The sequence below is a fragment of the Pezoporus wallicus genome, unplaced genomic scaffold (assembly GCF_028554395.1).
Source record: "Pezoporus wallicus isolate ANWC-B61680 ecotype Strahan unplaced genomic scaffold, APGP_CSIRO_Pwel_v1 contig_13721, whole genome shotgun sequence".
NCBI classification, from domain to species: domain Eukaryota; kingdom Metazoa; phylum Chordata; class Aves; order Psittaciformes; family Psittacidae; genus Pezoporus; species Pezoporus wallicus.
Genome location: NW_026640870.1, coordinates 113,155 through 136,906, shown reverse-complemented (window position 1 = coordinate 136,906; position 23,752 = coordinate 113,155). Strand labels below are relative to the sequence as shown.

The window sequence follows — 23,752 nt, the reverse complement described above, 5'->3', positions numbered from 1 at the left end:
CCGTGCTGAGCTGAATGGAGCATCCCCACCCTGGTGGGTCCGGGGGGCGGTTGGGACCCCTTAATGGGCAGCTAGAAATCATGGAATCATGGAGTCACAGAATGGTTTGGGTTCCAAGGGACCTCAAAGACCAATTGGTTCCACGGGCAGGGACCCCTTCCACTGGAGCAGGGTGCTCCAAGCCCCTGTGTCCAACCTGGCCTTGAGTACTGCCAGGGATGGGGCAGCCACAGCTTCTCTGGGCACCCTGTGCCAGCGCCTCAGCACCCTCACAGGGAAGAGCTTCCTTATATCCAACCTAAATCCCCCCAAGTGATTTGCAGGCAGAAACCCCTCAAACTTGCATCTGAAAACACCTTTTTCCCCCTCTCCACAACGTTCCCCATTTGCTGTACCCCTATGGGGCCGCAGGGGTGGGATTTGCAGCGCTCTGCTCACACAAACCCCCCGATGCGCTCCCGAGCAGCCCGGCACGGACTGAATCAGTGGCAGTGCCCCCCCCCCCCCCCCCCCCCCCGACCCCGGGATGGGCAAACCCATTGCAAACCCCATCGCCCACCCTTGGGAGAGCCCTGCGCAGCCACCGCACCCCTTGCCACCACCGAAGCAGCGCCACGGAGGCTCGCACCCCGCTTCCCATGGAGCAGCCGTGCGGGACCTCGGATCCCAGCATCGCTGCGCATCCCCTGCCCGCCCTGCAGGACAGGGAAGGTGCCAGCAAAAGGCTGCTCCTGGAGCTGCCGAACCAGCCGAGCCTCCCCGCAGCCCTGACCCACATTCCCTCCCTGTGATTGTGCGCCCCGAGCCGGGGCCGCTCCCCGCGCACCGCAGCACCGCACCGGGCCATTCCCCAGCGCTGACTCCGTCGCCCCGAGCAGCGCCCCGAGGGCACGGTGCCGGGCTCCCCGCCGGCATCCGGCATCCCATGGGAGCGTGGGGAAGGTCTCCCATGCTCTTGGCTGGTGGGAACCTTGGAGGAGGTAAGGGAGAGGCTTCGCGCTAAGCGCATCCTGGCCGCTCCGAACGCCCCGTCTGCTTTTCCAGTGCTTCCATACATAATCCAAGGGCTTGTTCTCCATTCCTAAAGCTGCTGCAGGCTCCCGGGCACAAAGGGCAGATCACAGAGGGCCAGACCGGCCCCACCGGTCTCCCCAAGACCCACAGTGTCCCAGGAAGCCGCAGTCCTACCTGGCCACCAAAAGCAGCTCCCACTCGCCAGCCCCTGGCCTCGGCTTCCTCCAGATGCCCACGGTGAAGAGGGTGCTGCTGCTGTTGAATACGGAGGTCATGAGTGCGGCCATCATCACTACAATCGTCAGATCATGCAGCCCTAGGGAGGAGAGGGACCATCAGGATGCAGCTGAACCAGAGGGGGTGGGATGGGATGGGAAGGGATGAGGTGTAACACTCACCATGCTTTGCCCAAGGGTAATGCCTCCCCCTCTGTAGGAACACACTGCAATGTCCCCTGGAGCAAGGAAGGGGTTTGGGGCACCCAGCTGCACCCCGGGATGCTGGGACTGCACTGCCATGGGATCACCCACATCCCCTGACCTCACTTCTGGAATCACCCATGGATAGGCTGCATGTATGGGCTATCTATCCATAGGGTAAAACCCACCCCAACCATCCACAGGGTCCCCCCAGCATCCAAGCCCCAACAGGCTGCATGGGCAGTCCTGGGATGGGGCAAAGCCCAGTGGAGATGGAGGTGCCCCCTTCCTATCCACCTACCTCTGGGCATCAGCTCGATCACCAGCTTGGGGCAGGCAATGTTGGAGCAGCCCACGGCAGCCCCACAGATGCAGGTGCACTCCTCGGGGTCCACACAGGCCACAGTGCCTGGGGGATAGAGGTAGGTGATGTTCTAGGACCCTTCCATCCCCTGTTCCATTGGGGTAGGTACTGGCCCTTTGCTATGGCCATGATGCCCCATAAGCATAGAACTGGGTGGAGAAGAGCGCACCCCACATGTATGATCCACCTCTGCTTCACCCATCAGCCTTAACACAGACAGGACCCAGCCCAGCAGCATGACCCTCACCTCGCACTGCCCCACATCCAGCCCACCTCTGTTCAGATCTACCCCCCATTGAGCCCTCCCCACATTAAAGCCAGTGACAGGGGCCCCACCAGCACCCGGTGCTGTGGCTGGAGGCAGCAGAGCCCCACGGGCAGGCACTGCCCATCCCTGTGCACGGGGTTCATGCACCGTTGCAGCAATTACCTGCGTGGGCAGCACCCAGCAGCTCCGTGGGACGCGGGCGGCAGCACCGTCACCGCCCCATTGATTGTGTTTCAATGAGCACCGAGCCCTCTTTTTATTGTTATGCCCATAAAATATTGAAATGAATGGAAATGAATGCCAGGCATCAATGTGGAACGGGCTGCCTGGCTCCCTGATCTGCACCCTCCCAGTGCGGAGCACGGGTAATCCCTGCACACCACTGGGAGCATCGTCCCGGTCCTCCTCCATGGTGACCCTCACCAAAGCAGGGTACCCCCAGCAGGAGCGGATGGAGAAGGCAAACCCCGGCTGGTAACACCTTGAGGCTTTACGTAATGGGTTATGAGACACAATGGGGTGCAATGTGGGGTGAGAACACACGGCACAGGCAGCAGAGCACAGGCCAATGCTCAGCACATCCCAAGGACGCTAAAAAAGCCCGACCTGAGCCACCTTTCCCCTGGGTCAGAGCCAGCTCTGGGGCTCTGGTGACTGTGTCCTGCAGCAGCTGTGAGTAAAGCTGCCATCACCACCCAGTGCCTCGCTTTCCTCCTCTTTAAAAGAGCCCATTGTGCTCGGCTCTATGCAAACGGCTGGTGCCTGGAGGGTGGAAGATGCTCCAGAGGGCAAAGCAGCGTCTGGGTGTTATAGCCCAGCCGAAACGCTCGCCCCAGGGCTCAGCTCTGCCACCAAAACCATCGGTGGGACCTGGGAGCAAGAGCTGAGCCCAGTGGGCATCCAGAGCCCCCGAGCTGGGAGCAGACCCCAGCATCGTACCCTGCTGCTTTGCTTTAGCATTAGGCCCTTTGCTAGAGATGGGAAATTAATTAGGAGCTTGTAATTAATGCTTCCATCTGCAGTCGGGAGGAGCCTGTCCTGTGTCTGTGCCGGCTGCTGCCTGTCCGGCTGGGTCACCCCAGGGTGGCCAAATGGGGACAGTCAGGATGGCAGGGACCAAGCTGCTCATCCGTGGGGACATGTCCCTGCAATGGGGCTGCGCGCAATTCATGTCCCAGGGGACTAAGGGCTCTTTACCCCATAGGAGATGCTCCAGCCACAGGGCTCTATGGACCCAATCCCCCCCCACCAACACGGCTGTAGGAGCTGGCACATGGCATGAGCGATGGGATGCCGCATTTATGCCGCCGTGTCATAGATCACAAGCGCACACACCCCGCTAAGGCGACCATAAAGCTCCTTGCACAATGAAACCAGGGCTGTGAGGTGGGTACGACCGCAGCACGCTCCAGCCACGCCACACACACCCATGCTCAATGCCCAAATCCAGGGCATCTCGCAACCTGTGGGCGCTGGGCCACCCAAGGGAGGACAATAACTGGGGACAAGGTCCTGGAGCATCCCTGTAGGTGCTTGGCTCTGTCACGTTTGCTGTCCCTTGCTCAGCAGGGCTGGGGTTTCACCTGAAATGACCGGGTTTGGCTCCAACACCTCACTGCATCCCTCGCTGCCAGGCCATGGCATGCAGGGAGGAAATCCCTATGGGGTCACACAGCCTTTCCACACCACCATCAGCTCCATCTGAGCCACCTCCAGTGGAAGCCAAACGCTTTGTTCCTCCCTGCGTTCTGATCCCAACACACACTGTCGCATCCCCACATCCCTGTGTCCCACTGCCACTTACTGCACACAGCAGCCAAGGGCTGGGCACAACCTGGGGCGTGATACCCCATTATGGGATGATTTTTCCAGCCTTTACCATGCACTCACACGAACCAGTTTACTCCAATGGAAAGGGAAGAAGCCACCAGTTCCCCTCAGCAGCCCATTGACTTAAAGCCAAGCTTACACAAACTTAGCTTCGAGAAAGCCCTGCTGCAGTTTCTCCCTCTTCCTGCACATCCCTGACCTATCTTCCCTTCCAAACCCTCCCCATGCCCGGTGCTTCACCACACCACGAGCCTCAGCCAGGGCTGGAGCATCCAGGAAGCCCCATGGCCACCGTCTGTGCAGGGAGAAGCGCTTTGATGGCCACGCACCCGGGCAGACGGGTGGCTTTGCCTCGGGAGCCTGACTCAAGCGGGGCTCTCATTTACACGGCTGCGGATCCAGATGAGCTGCACCAACGCGAGGGAGCTGAGACGCAGCCCCTGGCACTTCCCTTTCGTTGCAAGAATCTGACCCTGATTCCTGACGTTCGCCTTTATCCGAGCTTACAAGCACAAAGCTCCACGATTCAGGTTTGTGAGCATCAGCTGGCGGAGCCACAGTGGGCTTTTTGCCCATCTCCCAGTTACTAATGCAACCTGCCGTGGCAAGGTCGAGCTCCTTGTGTCCGTGCTGCAAACCTCGTGCCGAAGCAGAGGAGGTTATAGAATAGGGTAGGATAGGAATATATTAGAATAGGAATGGCTAGAATATATTAGAATAGACTAAAATAGAACAGAATAGAACATTTCCACTGAAATGGCCCTACAAGGATCACCTAATCCCACTGCCTGACCCCCTCAGGGCTGACCAAAAGTTAAATCACATTATAAAGGGCATTATCCAAATGCACCTCAAACACTGACAGGCTCAGGGCATCAACTGCCTCTCTAGGAAGCCCATTCCAGCATTTGACCACCCTTTTGCTAAAGAAATACTCCTTAACACCCAGTCTAACCCCCTGTGTGCAGCTTTGAAGCATTAGATGCTAGCCCCAAGCTGGTGCTGTCCCCCAGACCCAGCTGGGCTCTGAGCTCCTGCGCTTGCATCAGGGTCCTTGTGCTCAGCACAGGAGGGGTTAAGGATGAGGCAGAGCTGCTTCCCTGGAAGATATTGACTTACCAAGGGGAGATTTCAAAGGAGATCTGATTACGATAATAACACTAATTATTATTATTGCTACCCTTAAGACAAACACCACCCCCTGACCTCCCGCACCCGCACAGCGCGGGGCAGAGGAGTGCGGGCAGCACCAGCCGAAAGGGTTAATGTGCGGGCAGGGCCGGAATGTGTGAAGGCAGCATGTGACTGCAGGTGGGGCAGGGCGGAGAGGGATGAATCACTCTTTTGCTTTTCCTCTTTTCACTTCTCCCTGTTACCTGTCTGGCAGGAGCCCGCAATAACCGACCCGGCAGCCAGGGCGATGCAGCAGAGCCTGGTGGAGACGTTCGGTGCCACCAAACCCATCGGCTGACCCGGTTCTCCGGGAGCAATCACCAGGGACTGGGGCCGGGCTTTTCTCTGCCTTTCTTGAAGCTGGTTTCCTGCTTTGATCCGGTGTTATCATTGTCCTGAAGGAGCCGAGGATGAGAAGAGCGTGGAGGCGGAGGTAGAGGACCCCACGCCCCTGCCGTGGGAAGCTCCAGGTTTTCCTTGCTTGGAGCCGGGAGCGAACAAGAAACCGAATCCTCCTCCCCGGCACAGGAGAGCTCTGGCACGGCCGGAGCCGGCGGAGAAGGGAGCAGCGCGTTCCCAAAGCTGCACATCGAGCCGGGGAGGGCGAAGCAAAGCGAGTGGTGTGTTTAAAGACTGGAGAATCATTAATTCCTTATTTATTGTCGGCATCCGGCGCTCGCTGCGGGTGCAGAGATCCCTTGGGAGAGGGGGGACCGGAGCGCGTCGTCACCATGGCTTTCTCCCAAGTGCAGTGCCTGGACGACAGCCACGTCAACTGGAGGTCCAGCGAGTCCAAGCCTGAGTTCTTCTATAGCGAGGAGCAGCGCCTGGCCTTGGAGGCGCTGGCCTCGCGTGGGCCTGATGCTTTCTATGAGGTCCTGAAGAAGGAGAACATCAGGGACTTCCTCTCCGAGCTGGAGCTAAAGAAGATCCTGGATACGCTGGAGACGTACGACCCCGGCTCCGAGTACATCCCGCGCCACGGCAGCAGCACGGGGGAGAGCGACGGCGACCACAACAGCCAAGGGGACGAGCAGGACATGGCCCCATCCCTGGAATACTGGCCCCAGAGGTCCGACCGCTCCATCCCACAGCTGGACCTCGGCTGGCCCGAGACCATCGCCTACCGCGGTGTCACCCGTGCCACTGTCTACATGCAGCCGCCCATCGAGGGGCAAGCGCACATCAAGGAGGTGGTGAGGAAGATGATCTGCCAGGCTCAGAAGGTGAGGTGCGCTGCGGGATCCGGGCAGGATTTGCCTCCAGGCTGTCTTGATGACAGATCCTAACGTCCTGCTTGGCCACGGCAATCCCTGCTCTGCGGTGAGCTCTGCCCAAGCAAAGGCATCGCGGTCAAGCGCTCGGGTTTTAATGTGGGTAATCAGTATTTAGGGATCTGATGCTGCTGAAGATGCTGTTAGTTTGGTCCAGCACCCCCTGAGAGCGACACGACCCTTCCCATGATCCATGGGGCAGCATCACTGAGTCCTTATGGGGCTGTGGGGGAAAACTCTGGGGAGAACAAAGGGTTGAGCAGCTTGCCAGCAGTGAGCCCACAGTCCCAGGCACCCCAGGATCGTTATTCCCAAACCCTGTGTGACTGCATGTGGCAACACGCAGGAACCGGAGGAGCCAAACTCAGCCCTGGGGCCAAGCACTGCTCTGGTGCTGATGTACACGAGCATCAAGTGTGGCCCGAGATTGCTGCGGTGCCCCAAGCTGGCCTCATCCTGGTTTTAAGAGTTAAAGGGTGAGCTGATGCGCAGGACAAGGCTGGGTTGATGCTGAGATTTGGGTTGAGGCTTGACTTCCTGTGGCACCAAACCAAAGAGCAGGGTGATGGGATCGGGCTCGTGTCATGGACAGGAGGAGCAGGAAAGGAGGGAGACGATGGTGGTGGTGGGCAGAGGTTGCTGGTGTTTCCCAGGGCCCCAGTCCCATTTGGGAAGCACTGGAGGGGCCTGGTACCTGCTGTTTTCATGGTGCTTTGAAGCTCTTTTTGCTCTGTGCATCCACTCCCTTGAGAAATGCACCTCCAATGGAGGAACATCCCAACCCTGAGGATACTGCAGCAGGAAAACAGGGGCACCCTGCCAGGGTGGCTATGGAGCAGAGGGAGCCAGGCTAGGATGTGTCAGGTCTACCTGGCTGTAGTGATTTCCCGTGCCAGGGCCTGCAACAGTGCTGGGATTCACAAATCCTAGTGGCATGCAGCCATTAAGAGCCTCTCCATGACCAGAGGGCTGAGGATCTGAGCATGAAAAGCCTGGGCTCAGGCAGGAAAACACATCCAAGGCTCACAGGATTTGGGATATACCAGGGCTGCTGTGCTGCAGACAGGAGCCATCTCTGGCCAATAACACCTTGCAAAAGCCGAGCTGACCTGTCCTTACCTGCAGTGTTTTCCCCTCCAAAGGGCTTTACAGTGAGAACAAAGGGAAGGGAGGGCTGAAGTGAGAACTCCCCCACAGCAAAGAATGTCTCATCTTCGGGTCTTTCCAGCTCGCTCTGACCCGGGCTTGCAGCTCCTGCCTGGCTTTGCCTACTCACCACTTCCCACCTGCCCCCACACAAACAGCATCTCCTGAGTCATCCCAGAGCCCTCCTCCTGCTCGGCAGAGCCAGGAGGCTGAGTCAGGCACCATCCCCACCTCTCCTTGGAGCCTCTCCATGCCGCAGGGATGGATGGGGCCGCGGTGGATGATGCTCTGCTTGTCACCGGTCCCTTGGTGCTCCATAAGCAGGGCTGGGCTCTGCCTCCTGGTCCCGGTGGTCCCTGCTGGTGGGATGAGAGGTGGTGACGCCACTGGTGCCAGGCAGGAGACTGCTTGGAGCTTATGGAACGTAGAGATGGGTGCGTGCTGAAGCAGTCTGCAGGGTCTGGGGATGGCAGGAGTCAGCATCTCACAAGTGGGCTCCTTCCAGAGGCCTCCCACCCCATATATGAGGGCCACAGTTACTGCAGCTGAACCTGCTCAGCACTGGTGTGAGTGCTCCTAAGCATGGGGATGCTGGACTAAACCACACACAGAGATTCCAGCCAAGGCTTAAGGTCCTCAGGGCAGCTCAGAGGTGAAAGGGTTTGTCTGAGGAAGCCAAAAGCAGAGGGATGGTCCGGCTGCCACCCCATCCGATGTCACGTAGGGTGGCCACATGCCCTGTCCTTCCTATGGTGCTCTGCAGAGATCCCTGCCGAATTGTCCCGTCCCACTGGTCAATGGCAGTGCTCTGCACCCACCTGTAAAGGAGCACTGGCTTGGGTGTTGCATCCCAGAGGATGACCCTTGCTCCAGCTGCTGTCAAAGACGTTTGGTCTGAAACACACTCAGATACCAAACACCAGAGCCACGTGGTTGCTGTCTCGTGGCCAGAGGAGCAAAGTGCACCCAACATCAGCCTGGCCAAGGAGAGTTCCGAGCCCGTCTGAGCGCTGCTGATGCTGGGGAGGCTCAGAGCTGGGTGAGGAAGCCAAGAGCTGGGACGTGAGGCCCCTTTGATGGTGCAGATGCACCTCCTTGCTTGCAGGAACAAGGCCAAACGCTGCCAAGCTCAGAGAGAGGCAAACCCGGGCAAGCCAGAGCAGGGGATGCAAATGATGCCCTCCTCTCTCTGGGAATAAACAGGAGGGAAGGGAGGCAGGATCCTGTGGCCTCATCTCCCAGCAAATCCCATCTTTGTGGCCAATAAACAGAGGTGGTCAGGGACGTGGTGCGCCACTGGAGACCTTTGCAGGTCCAGCTCCTTATGTAGATCCCCTGGGGCTGCAAAGCTCATGGGATGGGTAGGGAGGAAGATCTCCCTCCTTTCTCCTGCTCTGGATTTTGGCTCTATCTGCCCAGAAACCAGAGCAGGCTGCAAGCAACGACCTTGGCCAAAAGCCACCTGAGACAGCAGCGAGTCTGACCTCCCCTGCACCTGAGGTTCCAGGTTGGGATTGTGGTGGTATAATTACCCTGAGCAACTTCCAGCCAAGGTTGGGAGGCCCCTATTAATTACTGTTTACAGAGCCCTCTGCCATTCCTGGATGAAAGGGGCGACGGGGGAGAGCAATTATTAATGTTACTTGTCCCACCTCTCCCTCATCCCAACACGCTTCCTCTAATTGTGCCTTGGTGCTTGCCTAATTTATGGAGTGCCCACGTGGTGTGCCCCAAAAGTCATTATCTGATGAGTCAGAGTGAGCTAATAAAGAGCTGTCATTTCCTCTATAAAACATGATCCTGCTCTTGGCCTGCTCCTCAGGAGGATCCCAACATCGTTTGCCCCGTGTCTGAGGGGATGTGATGCTCGGGGTGTTGGGATGCAGTACCAGCGCATCTGCTCCATCCAATGGATCAATTGGCAGCTCCTGGGAAGAAAAGCATCACCCACTTGGGTGCTGGGAGCATCTGGCTGTAGGTTTGGGGCTGGTCTCCTCTGCGCCCTCCAGATGAATGGCAAACATATGGCAAATGTTCCTGGGATGACACAGAGGAAAGGGACTTCTCCTGCTGCTGGAGACCTCCCTGATACTGAGCATGTGGGACACCGAGAGGTGACGAGGACAAGGGTACCAAGCTCACTTCCCGCAGCAGGACGGCACGGTTTGCTCCAGGCACTCCCATTCCCAGGGCTGGGAATGGGAAGCAAACAGCACACAAGATTTCACTTCTCTGGAGCAAACAGACCGCCGTTCTTTACAGATAAACCCCGTACCTGGGGTTGGTACAGACCAAACCGGTCCCAGCCGAGGTTCCAGCGCAGGCAGCAGGTTGTGTCCCTGTGGTCCCTGGACTCTCACTGCACTGGGAGCACTGGCAGTGCCATCCTCACTCTCGCATCCTGTTTTGTGCCAGGGCACATTGGCACACCGGCCTGAGATCCCGGTGACAAACCAAGGCCGAGCCTGTCCTGCAGGTGAGACGCAGTGGGGAGGGAAGCAGCAGCGCTGAGCAGGAGGAATTGGGTTGAAAATGTGGGCAAGTGGGTGAGAGCAGGGCTGCCTCCTGCCCTGGGCAGCTGCCTGCAGTGTGCTCCTTGCTCAGCATCCTATGAGCAGTGCTTGGGATAGAGGACGTCACCATGTCCTGCCTGCATCTGTTCCTATCTTCAGACCCAGAGCAGCAAGGCAACACCTCGGGAATGCCAGGATCACAGTGGGAAAATGCCTTTTTCCTCCCCAAATGAAGGCCAAAACTGGTCTCATCCCTATTGATAAAGGCTCAGCTTCCCCTGGAGAAAATGCAGCTCACAGGCAGTGACATGACCATGGCCACAGGGAGCATCAGTGTCAGAGACGGGAGCAAAGATCCACGACCAAACCCACCTCCCCAAGCCAGGGAGATGCCATCCCAGTGCCTTTTCATCCAGGACTCACAGCACAGCTCCTCCCCAGTCCCTTGCTGCACATGGAAAAGCCAAGCCCTGAGCTTTAAGAGGAGCTTTGAACCTGTCCCACTTTACATCGCTGCGAGACAAGCGCAGCCCATGCAAAGTGAGCACCCGCTTTGCTGCCTCAGTTTCCCCATCAGGACAAAGCACAGGAATGGGTGCTCAAGGGAGTGAGGATGTATGGCAAAGCCTGTTGAGAGGCTCTTGGGTGAGGATAAATGGGAGTTCAATTAGAACCAAGAGCCGGCGAGTGGTCCCCTCTCACTGTCACCTCCTGAAACGCTTGAATGTGGCCAGGTTTGGGGATGGCACAGGCTGAGACTCCCCATGCAGCCTCGCTCCTCGCCCCATCGCCTGCAGAGAAGGAAGGGAAGAGCTGGCAGTGTCATAATGCACAATAATCCCCTGCTTAATTAGAGCTCTGCGGCTCCTGTGGCACAGAACTAATTAAAAGGCAGCTTGGTGCTTTGAGAGCCCCGGACTGGACCTGCCTGAGTGTGCAAGCGCCCGGCACCATCCTCATCCCTTCCTTCCTTAGGGAGGAGTATTCCAGGGTCTCCCTGTGGCACCCCATAGCATGTATGTTCCCATTGCGTTATCCTTCCCGGCCTGGCCATGTGCTGGAGCCAGCAGAGCCTTCCTGGAAGTGAAGAGCACCATCTTCCCCGATCCAGGGCAGCTTCTAGGGATAGCCACAGAGATGGGGACACTGATGGGTTTCCAAGCACTGGGCAGTGACAGTGCCCCAGTGACAAGCCACTTCCCTGTGTGGCTGTTACCAGCCCATGTGGGATAAGGAGAGGCTGCGGGGCTGCGCTGCCCTAGTGCTACCCCAGGGATAGGGCAGGTGAGATGCTCAGTTGCACATCCCTTGCGCTGCACCGCTGCTGCTCACCATCAGGGGTGATGCCATCTCCAGGGAGGCAAAATCCATGGCATGGAGTGACCGATGGTGCTTAGGCCGCCATCCCAGCGTGTCGGGACGTGGCATAGATGCGTCTTCCTATCGCACACAGGACTCGCCCTGGTCCTGCCCTGGGTACAAAGGCAGCTCTGGCTTACAAAGGACGGTGACGCTGCTGTGTGCCAAACCCTGCTGTCACTGCACGGGGTGCTGGCACTGTCATCCCGGCTCTGCTCTGCCCTCGCACAGCCTGGGACAAGGAGGGATGCAGGAGCAGCACCCTGGGCACCCGGCAGGCTCATGGCCATGCAAGATCCACACAAACAGGACCAAGAGGGGCATCAGCAGCCCTGTCCCCAGTGCTCTGCTTTGGTCTCACAGTGGAGACATGACCATGAACCCAACCACATTGCTGCTTGTGCAGGACTTGGAGCAGCAGCTGCAGGAGCTGCGCACTCCTGGTTTGCTTCTAAGCAACCTCATCCAGCCTGTTTTTAAAGGTATTAAAAGTCATTTCAGCTCCTGAATGCGCCTCAGGGGTATCCAGATACTTGCTACCAAGCTTAGAGTCATTCTTAGCTATTTTTTTATCCTGTTTCTCTCAACACAGGCATGCACAACAACCCAGGGACAGCCCGTGAGACGTGTCCTCAGACAGGCAGACGTACCATTGCATCACAGGTTCTCCCTTCCAGGGCTCAGCGATGGGGCCACAGGCAGTGCCAATAGCAAAGGGACACCAAACTCCTCAGCCAGAAACCAGACTCTGAAGCAAATGGTGCTTGCTAAAGGCAAGAGAGATTCCCCCTCAGAAAGCAATTATTCCCACGTATGTGATGCTGCAGGCTTCACCTGAGACCAGACCTCCCATAGAGACAGCAAAGGAATGGGACTGGGGGCTCCTGCTTTTCACCCACAGGCTGGTTCCAAAACCAAATCCCAACCTCGTAGAGCACGCACATCGCTTCAGCTCTCACAAAGACAAGCTCTGGCTGTACCTTGGGGTTGTCACCCAGCCGTGCTACCCAGACTCATCTCTCGTCTCCCCTCTCCAGGTCATCGCGGTGGTCATGGACATGTTCACTGATGTAGACATCTTCAAGGACCTCCTGGATGCGGGGTTCAAGAGGAAAGTGGGGGTTTACATCATCCTGGATGAGACCAACGTGAAGCACTTCCTTCAGATGTGCGAGCGAGCCCAGATGCACGCTGGACACTTGAAGGTAAGGCTGGCCCAAAGGGGCCCTGTAACCTCCTTCAATACACAGGTTACCAGAGCTGTTGACCCTGCTCCCTCCTGTCTTGGGGAGCCACAACCCCTAAACTAGATGAGTTTAGTCCATTTTTCCTGTAGCAAAGGTGAAGGCGATGCCTAAATGCAGGAGCAGCAGGGTGGAAGGGAATGGATGAGCTATGGAGACATAGATTTCCACGCAACCAAGCTGAATGCAGAAAGACTGAGGAGCTTCTGGTAGCCAGGCAGAGCTGGCTTTGGGGCAGGGGGTGTTCGGGGAGCTGTGGCCACACATGGGGCATAGGTGCACATAGGGAGCTGCGTCCCCACATAGGGCACAACTCAGGGAGGACACTGCAAATCCCAGGCCATGCTCCTGGCGAGCAAGAGGGAAGGCAGGAGAGGAGGATGCTCCGCGGGGCTGATGCACGGTGTCACCAGCCCCGTCCCTGCTCCCTCCCCAGGGGCAGCAGCACCCCCAGGCCGGTTCTCTCCCTTTCAGCCCTTCCTGCAAGTCAAGAGGCTGGAACTGAAGAACTCGATTTTCCCCTTTCCTGGAGCCTCCGCCCCAGCGAGGGGCCAGGATCGGAGCAGGGAGGGCCCCATGCTGCCAGGGATGCCCTCACTGCTCACAGCGACCGGCGGGACCCATCTGCCTGCACACGCTGTGTTAACCCAGCCATGGAGGCACATGGCACTAATCCTGCTGGAACAAGGGAAGGGAAAGCAGAGCAGGGGATGCCTGGCAGCACAGGGCCTCCGTCCCCTGCCCAATGTGCCCTAAACCTCTTAGACATGCCTGTGCATGCTGGGGCGGCAAAGGACATCAGTTGGTACAGTGCTTAATGCAGAGGAAGAGGAAGGGGTAGAGCAGAGGGTGAGGGGTTACATCAGCCTCAGTGGGAGCAGGGACCCTCGCTCCATCCGTAGGGCACATCCCAGTGTTTCCACTGGGCACAACATCCCCATCACCACCATCAGCTCCAAACACGCCGAAGCAACCCAGCACTCGAGGGCTCGCAGACACCCCTCTCCTGCTGTACTTCCCACCTCAGCCTCGCCTGTTGCTTGGCAGAGGTGATGTTTCTGTGCCTGACATCAGCCAAATAGCTGCCGGCGAGGCCCGTGCCCGGGCAAGCTCCCCACATCTGCTTATGGTGAGCAGGAATGCATCAGAGCCACCTTCAAGCCAGGCTGAGGGATACAACAGGGGGCTCAGAGACCCCCAACACACCAAGCAGCCGAGCCCCACTCCAGCCCTGCTTAATGACTGCTCACAACAATTAAAGCAGACTCAACCGAGCTTTTACCCGCATCCAAACCTCCCCATAGAGTCTGTCCTGCAGACTGCTCCGAGACCAGAAAAGCCAGAGCTGACGCACGCCGCTGTTATAATGCATGAGCAGCCCGGTGGCAGGACTGGAAAAGCAGGAGAGCATCTGCAGAGCTCGGCAAATGTCTCGAAGTTGGGATTTGCCGCATGTTGCAGGCAGGTTTGCTGGCATGGGGAGGCTGTGAGGAAACTAGGGCAGTGTCTGGGAGCTGCTTCGTAAGCCGGGAGATGCTAACGAAACACAGGTCGTTATCTCGGTGCCGCAATTAGCAGCCCGGCTTGGGCAAGGAGGTCGCTTTGTTGAGCAATGGGGAGTGCTTGGGCAGTGATTCAGCTCGTCCCAGCCGTGGTGCTGGGTGCTCGATGCTCTTGGGAGAGATGAAATAAACAGATCTTACTTAACAGCAGAGAGGTGCCGGGAGCCAGCAGGGAAGGGAAGGGGACCGGCATCTCGCTTCCAGGGAGCTGCGTTCCCCTATGTGTTACTGAGATACAGCCAGGGCTGCTTCGGGTCTTTGTGCAAAGGTTGGATCCTGAGTGGGAATGTGAGGGGATGCCCAGGCTGGCAATGGGCAGAGGGCTCAGCATTACCCAGTACCCAGCCACTCTCAACACAGGGACAATATGGGCAAGGATGGGAATTCCCTATGAGGGTGCTGAGGCGCTGGCACAGGGTGCCCAGAGAAGCTGTGGCTGCCCCATCCCTGGCAGTGTTCAAGGCCAGGTTGGACACAGGGGCTTGGAGCAAGCTGCTCTAATGGAAAGGGTCCCTGCTTGGAGCTGGATGAGCTTTAAGGTCCCTTCCAACCCAAACCATTCCATGAATTGTCACCCCAACCTGCTTCCAGCCAACCCCTGGTACCGCTCAGCTGCACCAAGCAAAAAGGCAAACACTAGAAAGAAAAAAACCAAAAAACCATCCCAGATCTCTCCATTTGGTGTAAAACTTCCCTGGAAACCTGCTCAGGAAAGACATTGCTTTTGCATCGTGCTAAATCCAGTACTGAATCACCATCCCTCCTACCAGGTGCACAAGGAGCAGGGATGTCCAAGCTCAGCTTGAATGCAGGCTTAGGGATAGCCTGGTCATGGTCTACAAGGAGGAAGGAGAGCCCAGGGATGCAGATAAGAGCTGGAGGAGGGGAACACGAATACTTTTCATTCCTTTAGTTAAAAACTCCACAGAAACCAACAAAACACACAAAAAAACCCAAACCATGGAGGGCACGACCTCGTGACGACACAGTGCCTACAGCAACAGCATCGCCACCGTCCCGGCACGCACAGGAGGAATGCAGGCACTTCCATAAGAGAACACTTTCTCTGCACCCAAGGCAGACCATTTGCAGTGAGATGCTATCTGCCCGCCTGCAGAAACACGCTGGTGCCCTCCATGGAGGTGCACGGAGGCATGAAGCAGACTGGAAATTAAAGCTGTTTTCTTAGAGCTGCCTTTCCATGACCACGCTCCCATGGGGAAAGGCACCTCACTTCCTGGCCATATCCACAGGGACCTGCTCTTTCAGCCCACATCCCTGGGTTTTGGTCTCCAGAGGTGAAAAGATGCTGCCCCGCTGTCATCTTTTCCCCACCCATTCCTATAAACAGGGCTAGATGCTCACATTTAAGAGGACAAGCAATGGGAGACCTTCACGGAGGACAAGCCCATTGCCATCAGGTCTGTATGGACCGTCCTGGGGTCACCCCCTCCCTAAAACCATTGTACACCTCCCACTGGGGAGAAGGTGAAGAAACCTCTCCCATGGTGGCATTTGCATAGATCGCAGGGGATGGGAAGCACTTGGCAGCACTCTCATGCGCTGCTCACCCACGGGTACAGGCAGCGCCGGGTTCAAGAGGTAGAAAACGCTGCCCGATACATGGGCAAAGCAGGAAATTCTGGAAACCAAATCCATAGTTTGCTGCGTGGCTTCGGGCGAATTATTTCATCTTCCCATCGCTGTGGCCTCCTCTGAGCTGGCCACGAAGAGCGTTTCCCACTGCGGAGCATCCACGGGGGTATCGGTGGCGGGGTGAACGATGCTCTAAGTGCAGCCCTTTGCTCCTGTTCCCACTCACTCCTCTGCCTTTGCTTTGCAGAACCTGCGAGTCCGGAGCACAGGGGGAACAGAGTTCTTCACGCGTTCGGCCACCAAGTTTAAAGGGGCTTTGGCCCAGAAGTTCATGTTTGTGGATGGAGATCGGGCCATGTGCGGATCCTACAGGTAACCGATGGTGCTTCCTCTTGCCCACCCCATGGAGGCAGTGGTCAAAGGACTGACACAGACCCACATAGTCCAAGCCTCAGTCTTGGCCCAGCATGGCCCCAGGACCCCATTCCAGACTTTCTCCCCTGCTCTTAAGCTGGGAGATGATGTTTCAAGGCCAGCCTGACCCCCAAAGGGGTTCCCCCCACCCCACAGCCAGGTCTGGGACACCCCTCCTTCTTGAAGGCGGTGGAACACATCAAGTGCTTCTGCCAATGGATGTGATGAGCGCAAGGAAGGACAAAAGCACTAAGCTGCGGTCAGTCCAAGCTCTCACATCAACCTCAGCTTTTCCAGTCAAGCATTTCCTACCCAAATTTGTCCAAATGAATTTGTCCTTTCCAATTTGTCCAAATGAAGACTTACTTTGGTGGAAATAGATGTTTCAGTGAGCTTTTCAGCTCTGAAAGATGAGATTTATAAACATGGAACTGAAATGTTTCCTGCTTTCTGACCTCAACAAAAAGCCCATCCAGAGCCTCTTAACTAACCCAAGCTGGGGAGGGAGAAACAGCCAACACTGAAGAGAAAAACCAGCTGCCCCACAGCAAACACCTTACTTTTACTTCAAGTCCCAATGTGCTCAAGACTTCAAGGTTGAGAGCTGCTCCTTCGATCCCATTGTGATTGACGTTTACAATGAGATCGTGTCCCTGCCAGCACCAGCAATCCCTCGGGGAAAGCCAGGGCTGGGCAGGGGTGTGTTATTTACCAACAAGCACTGACTTTACAACACGTTTCTGTTCCAGCTTCACCTGGTCTGCGGCCAGGACAGACCGAAACGTCATCACGGTCCTCTCAGGCCAAGTGGTGGAGGCGTTCGACAAGCAGTTCCAGGAGCTCTACCTCATGTCCAAAGGGGTGAGCCTCAAATCCATCTCCATGGGTGAAGAGCCTGAACCTGAGCCCGTAACGCTGCCCTCCGTAGTGCCGGTGACCCCGGCCAACGCTGTGGTGAAGAAGCTGATCAACCCTAAATATGCCCTGGTGAAGGCCAAGAGCGCTGACCAGATCAGCAAGACTTCATCGGAGACCCAGGACAAGACCCAGAAGGTGGACACCAAAGGCAAAGCCCTGCCTGAGGGCCAGGGGGGTGACAGGCATGGAGATGTGGCCGACCTCTCCCTGCTCATCCACCCTGGCCTCCTGAACCTGGAGAAAGCCAACATGTTTGACTACCTGCCCACCTGGGTTGAGCCCGACCCCGAGCCTGGCAGCGAAGTCTTGGGCTACATCAACATCATTGACCCCAAGATAAAGAACGTGAAGCTCTCGCAGATGAACCGCATCAAAGTGTGTGATGTGTCCCAGGCCAGCGCTCAGCACCGCCAGATGCTGAAGAACAGGGAGATGGAGGCCAAGAAGAACTCGGACCAAGAGCAACTCCTGATGTCCCCCTGCCAAAGACAGACCCCGCAGATCCCCATGGAAGCTCCTGCAGCCACCACAACCAGCCCCATCGAACCTACCAGCTGGGCAATGAAGCAGTCGGGCTCGTTTGCCACTTCGCCATTGGGTTACCACTTGAAGGCACCAGAGGAGACACTGGAGGACATTAAACCTCCGGTTCCAAAGCCAAGGACCACCCCTGTTGGCATCCTCATGACCAAAGTCACCACAGCCTGTGACAGTAGCACTGCCCTGGAGGGTGACACACAACCACCACTGACCGACCATGTGGCTGCAAAGCAGGAGCAGGCGGAGAACACCAATGGAGCCTCGATGGAGAGCTGCCATCTCCAGCCAGACCGGTCAATGGCAGGGCCACAGGAAGACAAAGGACCTCCCTGTGCCCACAATGGGCTGGGAGAGGAGGAGGAGGAGGAGGAAGAGGAGTACATCACCCTCAGTGACCAGGAGAGCTACTCCAGCAGCTCTGCTGACCACAGCTACCGCCGCTCCAATGCCTCCTCCATCTCAGATGAGTACTTCGAGGTGCGGGACCGCTATGGACCGCTCCGGAGAACCAACTCGGACGTCACCCACAACGGGGAGATCCTTCCCATACAGAGGAAGCTCAGTGACCCTCACATCAGCCGAGGCACCTTCCTCAGCCCCCTGGGGAGCCTCCCATCCCTAAAGCACATCCGCATGGAGGATGCCAACAAGAGGAGGAGCAACGCGGTGGAGATCAGGTGTGTGCTGCCCCGCACCATCCTGGATGGCAACAGCTCCTACCCCAGCGGTGCCACGCAGGTAGGACTTCTTGCTATAACCTTCCCTATGCTTCTCCACCCTGCAAAGGTTGCAAACCTGGAGGTGACCCAGCCAGCTTAGCCGAGGCGTGGTGTCATCCGTGGCTTCGGTGTCGCGTCCTACGTGCTGAGATCAAGCTTCCCATATAGGAGAATAATGCCCTGCATGAAGCCGTGGTAGGAGTCACCCTAAAGGTGCTCTTGGTCAGGAAGGTGGTGGCCGTGACACAGCCATTTGTGGCTGGGAGTGCAATAGGAACAGCTGGCGAAGGGAAGGTTTTGGGGGAATTAAGGATTATCCCATGGCATTGAGCTGCGGGATGGAGCCCAGCGGCTCTGGGCTGTACCGCGCCATCCCACAGCCCATCAGCAGTGGCATCGTGCCCAGGTAGGGACAGACTGTGCGTGCAGGCGTGTCCTACTCGGGTTTGTTTGCTAGCTCCTCGCAAAGGTGATTAGCATCAAAGCAAAAGCACTCGGACACATAATTAGGCAGAGCAAGACAGAGAAACAGGGACAGCAACCTCTGTAGGCGAGCGCTGCAGTCAGCAGCTTCGTGGCTGCTCCACGAGTGACGCCAGACCTTGTCACCCCATGGGGTGCATGGCCACAGGCTGCGCGCCAGCATGCCCATGGATGGAGCTTGGGATGCACAGCAGCATCCCCACTGCTGGAGCTCAGGGTGTGTGTACACCAGCATCCCCACTGCTGGAGCTCGGTATGCACACCAGCATCCCCACCGCAGCAGGAGCATCACTCCATCCGCTCAGCGGGGACCGCAGGGTCAATCCCCTATTTCCACCCAAGCACTGCAGCCTCTTGCATCACTATGAAGGCATTTGGTTTCTCAAGGCTCCCCACCCGCTGTTTTCAGGGCATTCAAACCCTCAGGGCTAAATCAGCAGCTGAAATCACTGCAGCCACCTGAGGTTACCCGAGCTGAGCATCTAATCTGTATTTACAGGGAATTAAATATACAAGCCCCGAATCCACTCGCTTCTCCCATCCCAGCCAGCGCCACAGAGCTCAGAGCAGGGTTTTAATCACATCACAAATCCCCTTGTGCCCTACGGAGCTGTGCAGGACGAGGAGCTCTGCTTTGATGCTCTGCACCCAGGCCTCTGGTGCCACCTTGCTCAGAGTGGCCGGGGACATTGGTGTTCCTGCAATAACTTGTCCTGGCCCTTTGATGAAAGGCAGGTAATAAACACCACCAGGATTGGGAAAACCAGCTTTCCACTGATGGAAATGCACAGGGAAGAGCTCCTCCCGTGTGTAAAGTTAATAAAGCAAAGCAACCCTTGATTAACTTTCTAGAAACCTCGAATCCAAAACGAATCACCATCAGCCACTACCAAGGGTTTTCATTCTGGATCCACGCTTCTTACGTGCTGGCCCAGAGCCCAAAATGCAGGTGGAGGCTCAACCACAGGGCAAACATCACGGGTTTTGCATCACCTTGAGAACACGGCACCCGAGTTACCCCTGGAGCATCACCTTGCCCACATACACACAACCCTGTTCCCACCCAGCTGCATGGTTAATAGAGCACAGTAGCATTGATGCACTGCAGGGGGGACACAGGTCTTCTCCTGGCCCTGCAGAGCCCTCAGGTCTGTGCAGAGCAGAGGGTTCCAGACAAGCCCCCCCCTCCATTCCTTGTTTACCCACCCTGCCAGCTCCGTGCCCACACAGCAGAGCCATTACGTGGGTACAGGACCCTGCTGATCATCCCTGGCATGATGATAACCACCAAGGGCAGCATCTTCAGGTGGCTGGCAAGGATGGAGCCAGCCTTGGCATGACTCAGGCTCTTAGCAGAGATTGACCACTGGATGATGGCCTGTGGGAGAGCCAGGCAATGGCTGAGAAGCCACCAACATCTATTCCATATGAGCCTCCTCCTTGCCAAAGTGCATCCCAAGCATCTCCAAATGCTGGAGCCACTGGGCCCAAACACAGCTCCAAACTTAGACATGCACCCAAACCCCAGGCTGGGTTTCCTCTCCAGACCAGCACTGGGTCTGTGTTATGCCATAGCACCACAAATCCCAGTGCAGCCACAGCAGTGTGTCCAACCATTCCCCACCACCATCCTCTCCCTTCTTGCCCCTGCTATTCAACCTCCTCTCCAGAGGGTGCCCTCAATGCAGTGGACACAGAGTGCAGTCAAATCCTACCACAGCTCACCACCCACACTGCCCAAACCATCACACCTCAAAGCCCTGGCCAAGCCATGTCCATCCCCAACACAGCCAGCCCTGGGCTTTGAGGCAATCTCTTAAACAGGCAAAATCCATAGGAAGTGCTGGCTTTAAAAGAGCTTAAACTCTTCCCCAAAGGCTTACAGAGAAGCGCTCAGCATCCAGCAGCATTTGGCCATTCCTGACCTCGTGGTGGGCGAAAAGGATGGGGTGCTGGTTCTTGGGGTGGGATGCTTGGGGAAGCATCTACCTGAGAGCCAGAGCATGTCAGGAGCCACAGGACTCACCACCCAGCTCAGGCACCACATCAGCACATAATGACCTCGAAGGGAGAGGACCTAAATCACCCTTGGTCCTTCCCACCTGCAGACATCTCAGAGCTTAGCACCGATTTTAAGCAATCAGGTTAAATCAACCTAGCATCACCCAAGGCAAACTGCTTGAATGCAGCCGCCATGGTGAAAGCAGGAGGCATCCACTCGAGGGCCATTGGGATACTGGTGCTGAATGACTGAGCACCGAGATGATGCCAGCAGCAGGGTGAGGGTCGTGGCATAGGCAGGGCAGGTCGGTGCAGCCAGCTCTGCAGCCTCCCAGCCCCAGCTCATCCTGCCATCAGCACCTGCGCCTGTTAGATTCCATCTTGCCCCGGTACATCTGCACAGGGTGCAATCACACCTCCACATTGCGGTGCAGGCACACCCAAAGGGGAAGATAAGTATCTGGTGACCACAGCCATGCAGTAAGGCTTTACTAGGGCCAGAACTGAGATTAACAATGCTCAGACCCCATCCAAACGTGTCTCTCAACCCAGGTAATCACAGCCACCCCCGCAGCAGTGCTGCAGCTCACTCGTCTCCTCATCCCACCTCCTCTCCATCCTTTCATCTCATCTTGGTGGCTGCCTAATCCCACAGGTTGGGTCTGGATGACTGAATGCTCTTTGGGTCTGAAATGAGGGCTCAGATTAAGATGGGTGTTCAGGCTGCTGCCGGGGAGAAGGTGTTGAGATGCCACTGGCATCCTTGGTTCTGGGTCTCTGGGCAGCAGTGATTTGGCCCTGGATAGCCCCCGGGCTGATGAGATGCTGCAAGGTGCAGGGCGATGCGTTGTCAGAGCAAGAAACAGAGGAGCAGCAGTGGCTTTGAGCTGCCCCCCAGTCTCAATAGGATTTGAGCAAGGGGGTGCACCAGGTGATAAAGGGGTTTGTCCATGAGGACCAGACACCATCATCCTGACCACACCAGTAGCTCACCTCTTTCTCTGCTCTTTAACAAACAGGGCACTCACATCTACCGCTACAGACCCAGGAACCCTGCGGGCAGAGAACAAGGCAAGGGGCTCTCCTGCTCCCCAACACATGAGAAACCCCCTGGGGCCACCAAATACAGAGGGGACGGAGCTGAACCCAAAAAGACCATTGCAGGCAGCCAGCCCTATTGGCAGAGCAAAGCCTTCAGCCCCAGCAAGCAGCCCGGCCACGTCTCAGCCAGCAATCCCAGGACATCAAGCAAGTGCTTAAGCTCCCTGCCGGAAAGCCAGAAGACAACGGAGGAGATGAGGACACCCCTGGGCATCCCGCTTTCCAAACTGTCCCAATCCAAGCACCTCAAGAGCAGGGTTGCAGGAGCCCCGGGTGCTTCTATTGACTCCAAAAAGAAGCCTCCTGAGCCCAGCAGCCAGAAGGAGCACTAGGTAAAGGTGGACTTCCATGGTGAGAGCGGTAGGAGAGCGTGCCTGGACCCCAGGCAATGCTGTGTTACATGGGGCAGGGGAATCTCGTTTACATTTACCTGGTCGGTGCACCAGTACCACGCGGCTGTGATAGCCCAAAAGCCATCCCGGTCCAGGGCAGGTCTCCAGAGACTGGATCTCGGAAGAGATGCATGGCATCGGCTCTGGGCAGGTGGCAGGTCGTGTTGGGAATGATCTTGGATGGCACAGCTTTTAGATAGGCCTCTTCCAGGCTGGGGTAACCTCCGATCTCACTTGAGAGCTGGAAAGCATCGTTGGGTTGGAGGCCAGCAAAGCCCAGCGGCCTGGGATCGGCTGGCAAAGCTCACCCCAATCCTTTGACTCAGAGGTGCTGCCCAAAGAGGGCTCCTTCATGGTCGTGTTTGCTTGTAGTTGTTTAAGAGACTCTTCTATCACCGTTTTGCACAGCAGGTCCCGTGACAGCCCAGCTTCAGGGGGTGACCTGTGTCCTGGGACAAAGGGACCCACCTCTTTTGACCTCGTACTGTAAAAGGAACTTGTCCATTAAAGCTCCCCGGTCCCAGAGCAGGGGAAGCTCACCTAGGACTGTTAAATGCAAGATTAGGCAGCCTTTGACTTGATGTGCTACAGCTCAAGGTGCTCAAATGGCTTCTACCCCTCTGAGTGTTTCCCCAGCACCCCCCATGCAGCTCCAGCCCCAAACCTCAGCAACCAGTGAAAAAAAGAACAAAAAAAGAACAAAAAAAAAAAGCCATCTTCACTGCTTTCTTTCCTATCAAATGGAACCCAAGGTCTGGGTCTTGGCCTGAGCCCCGCTGAAGAGTACGTGCCATGGACAAGCCTTAGCAAGCAGCCTCCAAGCCCTTTGGCAGCTGCCTTGGTGCTCCTCCTTGCTGCTCCATAGCCAGCAGCCCCAGGCTCTGCCCTGGCCCCCCACCATCTCCCTGTTCCTGGGGGGCTGAATGCTCCTTGCAGCTCTTCCAATACCTCCAACAGAAGAATTCCAGACCCAGAGGCATCGCTTTTTGGATGAGGGAGGGATGGGAGGCACCGGCCCCCAATGCTGTGGCCACCCATGCAGCAGTGTGGGGATAAGCAGGGAGGTGTTGGCACCCCCACACCCACAGCAGCTGGTGCTCAGGGTAAGAAACAGGAGACTCTGGGGACTCAAAACAAGACCTGTGAGCATCCCTTGGTGGATTTGTCCCCATCTGGTCCAGCTGTCGCATCCTGCATCCCTTCCACCCCCTGCCCATGGGACCCTCAGCTCAGCCCCCTCCAGCATGGGAACATGGTCCTGGGAAGTCACCTTCCTGCAGGACCATCCCCACAAGTGCTGCTGTCTTTAGGCCGAGAGAAACCCCTCAGGCATCAGGTGCTGGATGCTGGGGTCACCCTCAAGTGCCAGCTCACCCATCCTGCTCCATCATCCCCTCCTGCCCGAGGACAGCCCTTTCCCTG

The 23,752-nt window shown here is 57.0% G+C and overlaps 2 protein-coding genes and 1 long non-coding RNA gene across 4 annotated transcripts in view; 2 read left to right on the top strand and 1 right to left on the bottom strand.

Moving 5' to 3' along the window:
• Positions 1-23,752, top strand: part of SHMT1 (serine hydroxymethyltransferase 1) — a 152,284-nt gene that overhangs the window by 82,521 nt on the left and 46,011 nt on the right. Inside the window, exon 1 of one of the 2 annotated variants that reach the window (XM_057420890.1) lies at positions 5,168-5,173. The exons of the other annotated variant lie outside the window; for it this stretch is intronic. The gene's annotated coding sequence lies outside the window, so the exon portion shown is untranslated. Of the gene's footprint in view, positions 1-5,167; positions 5,174-23,752 lie in introns of those variants that run through there. 2 annotated transcript variants of the gene reach the window in all.
• On the top strand, positions 5,783-22,556 carry FAM83G (family with sequence similarity 83 member G). The gene is made up of 5 exons (XM_057420886.1): positions 5,783-6,294; positions 12,398-12,565; positions 16,010-16,134; positions 16,926-18,372; positions 21,857-22,556. The coding sequence occupies exons 1-5, from the start codon at positions 5,800-5,802 to the stop codon at positions 22,268-22,270; spliced, it is 2,649 nt and encodes an 882-aa protein (XP_057276869.1). The 5' UTR covers positions 5,783-5,799; the 3' UTR covers positions 22,271-22,556.
• Positions 19,451-22,403, bottom strand: LOC130605447 (uncharacterized). The gene is made up of 3 exons (XR_008973696.1): positions 22,369-22,403; positions 20,079-20,214; positions 19,451-19,555 (listed from the first exon to the last, which is right to left on the bottom strand). It is a non-coding gene; the product is annotated as an uncharacterized LOC130605447 (long non-coding RNA).

Coding starts and splice junctions, on each gene's coding strand:
- FAM83G (XM_057420886.1), top strand. CDS start 5,800: ATGGCTTTCTCCCAAGTGCAGTGCCTGGACGACAGCCACGTCAACTGG. Junction 6,295..12,397: donor TGATCTGCCAGGCTCAGAAG/GTGAGGTGCGCT, acceptor TCCCCTCTCCAG/GTCATCGCGGTGGTCATGGA. Junction 18,373..21,856: donor ACCCCAGCGGTGCCACGCAG/GTAGGACTTCTT, acceptor TTTAACAAACAG/GGCACTCACATCTACCGCTA.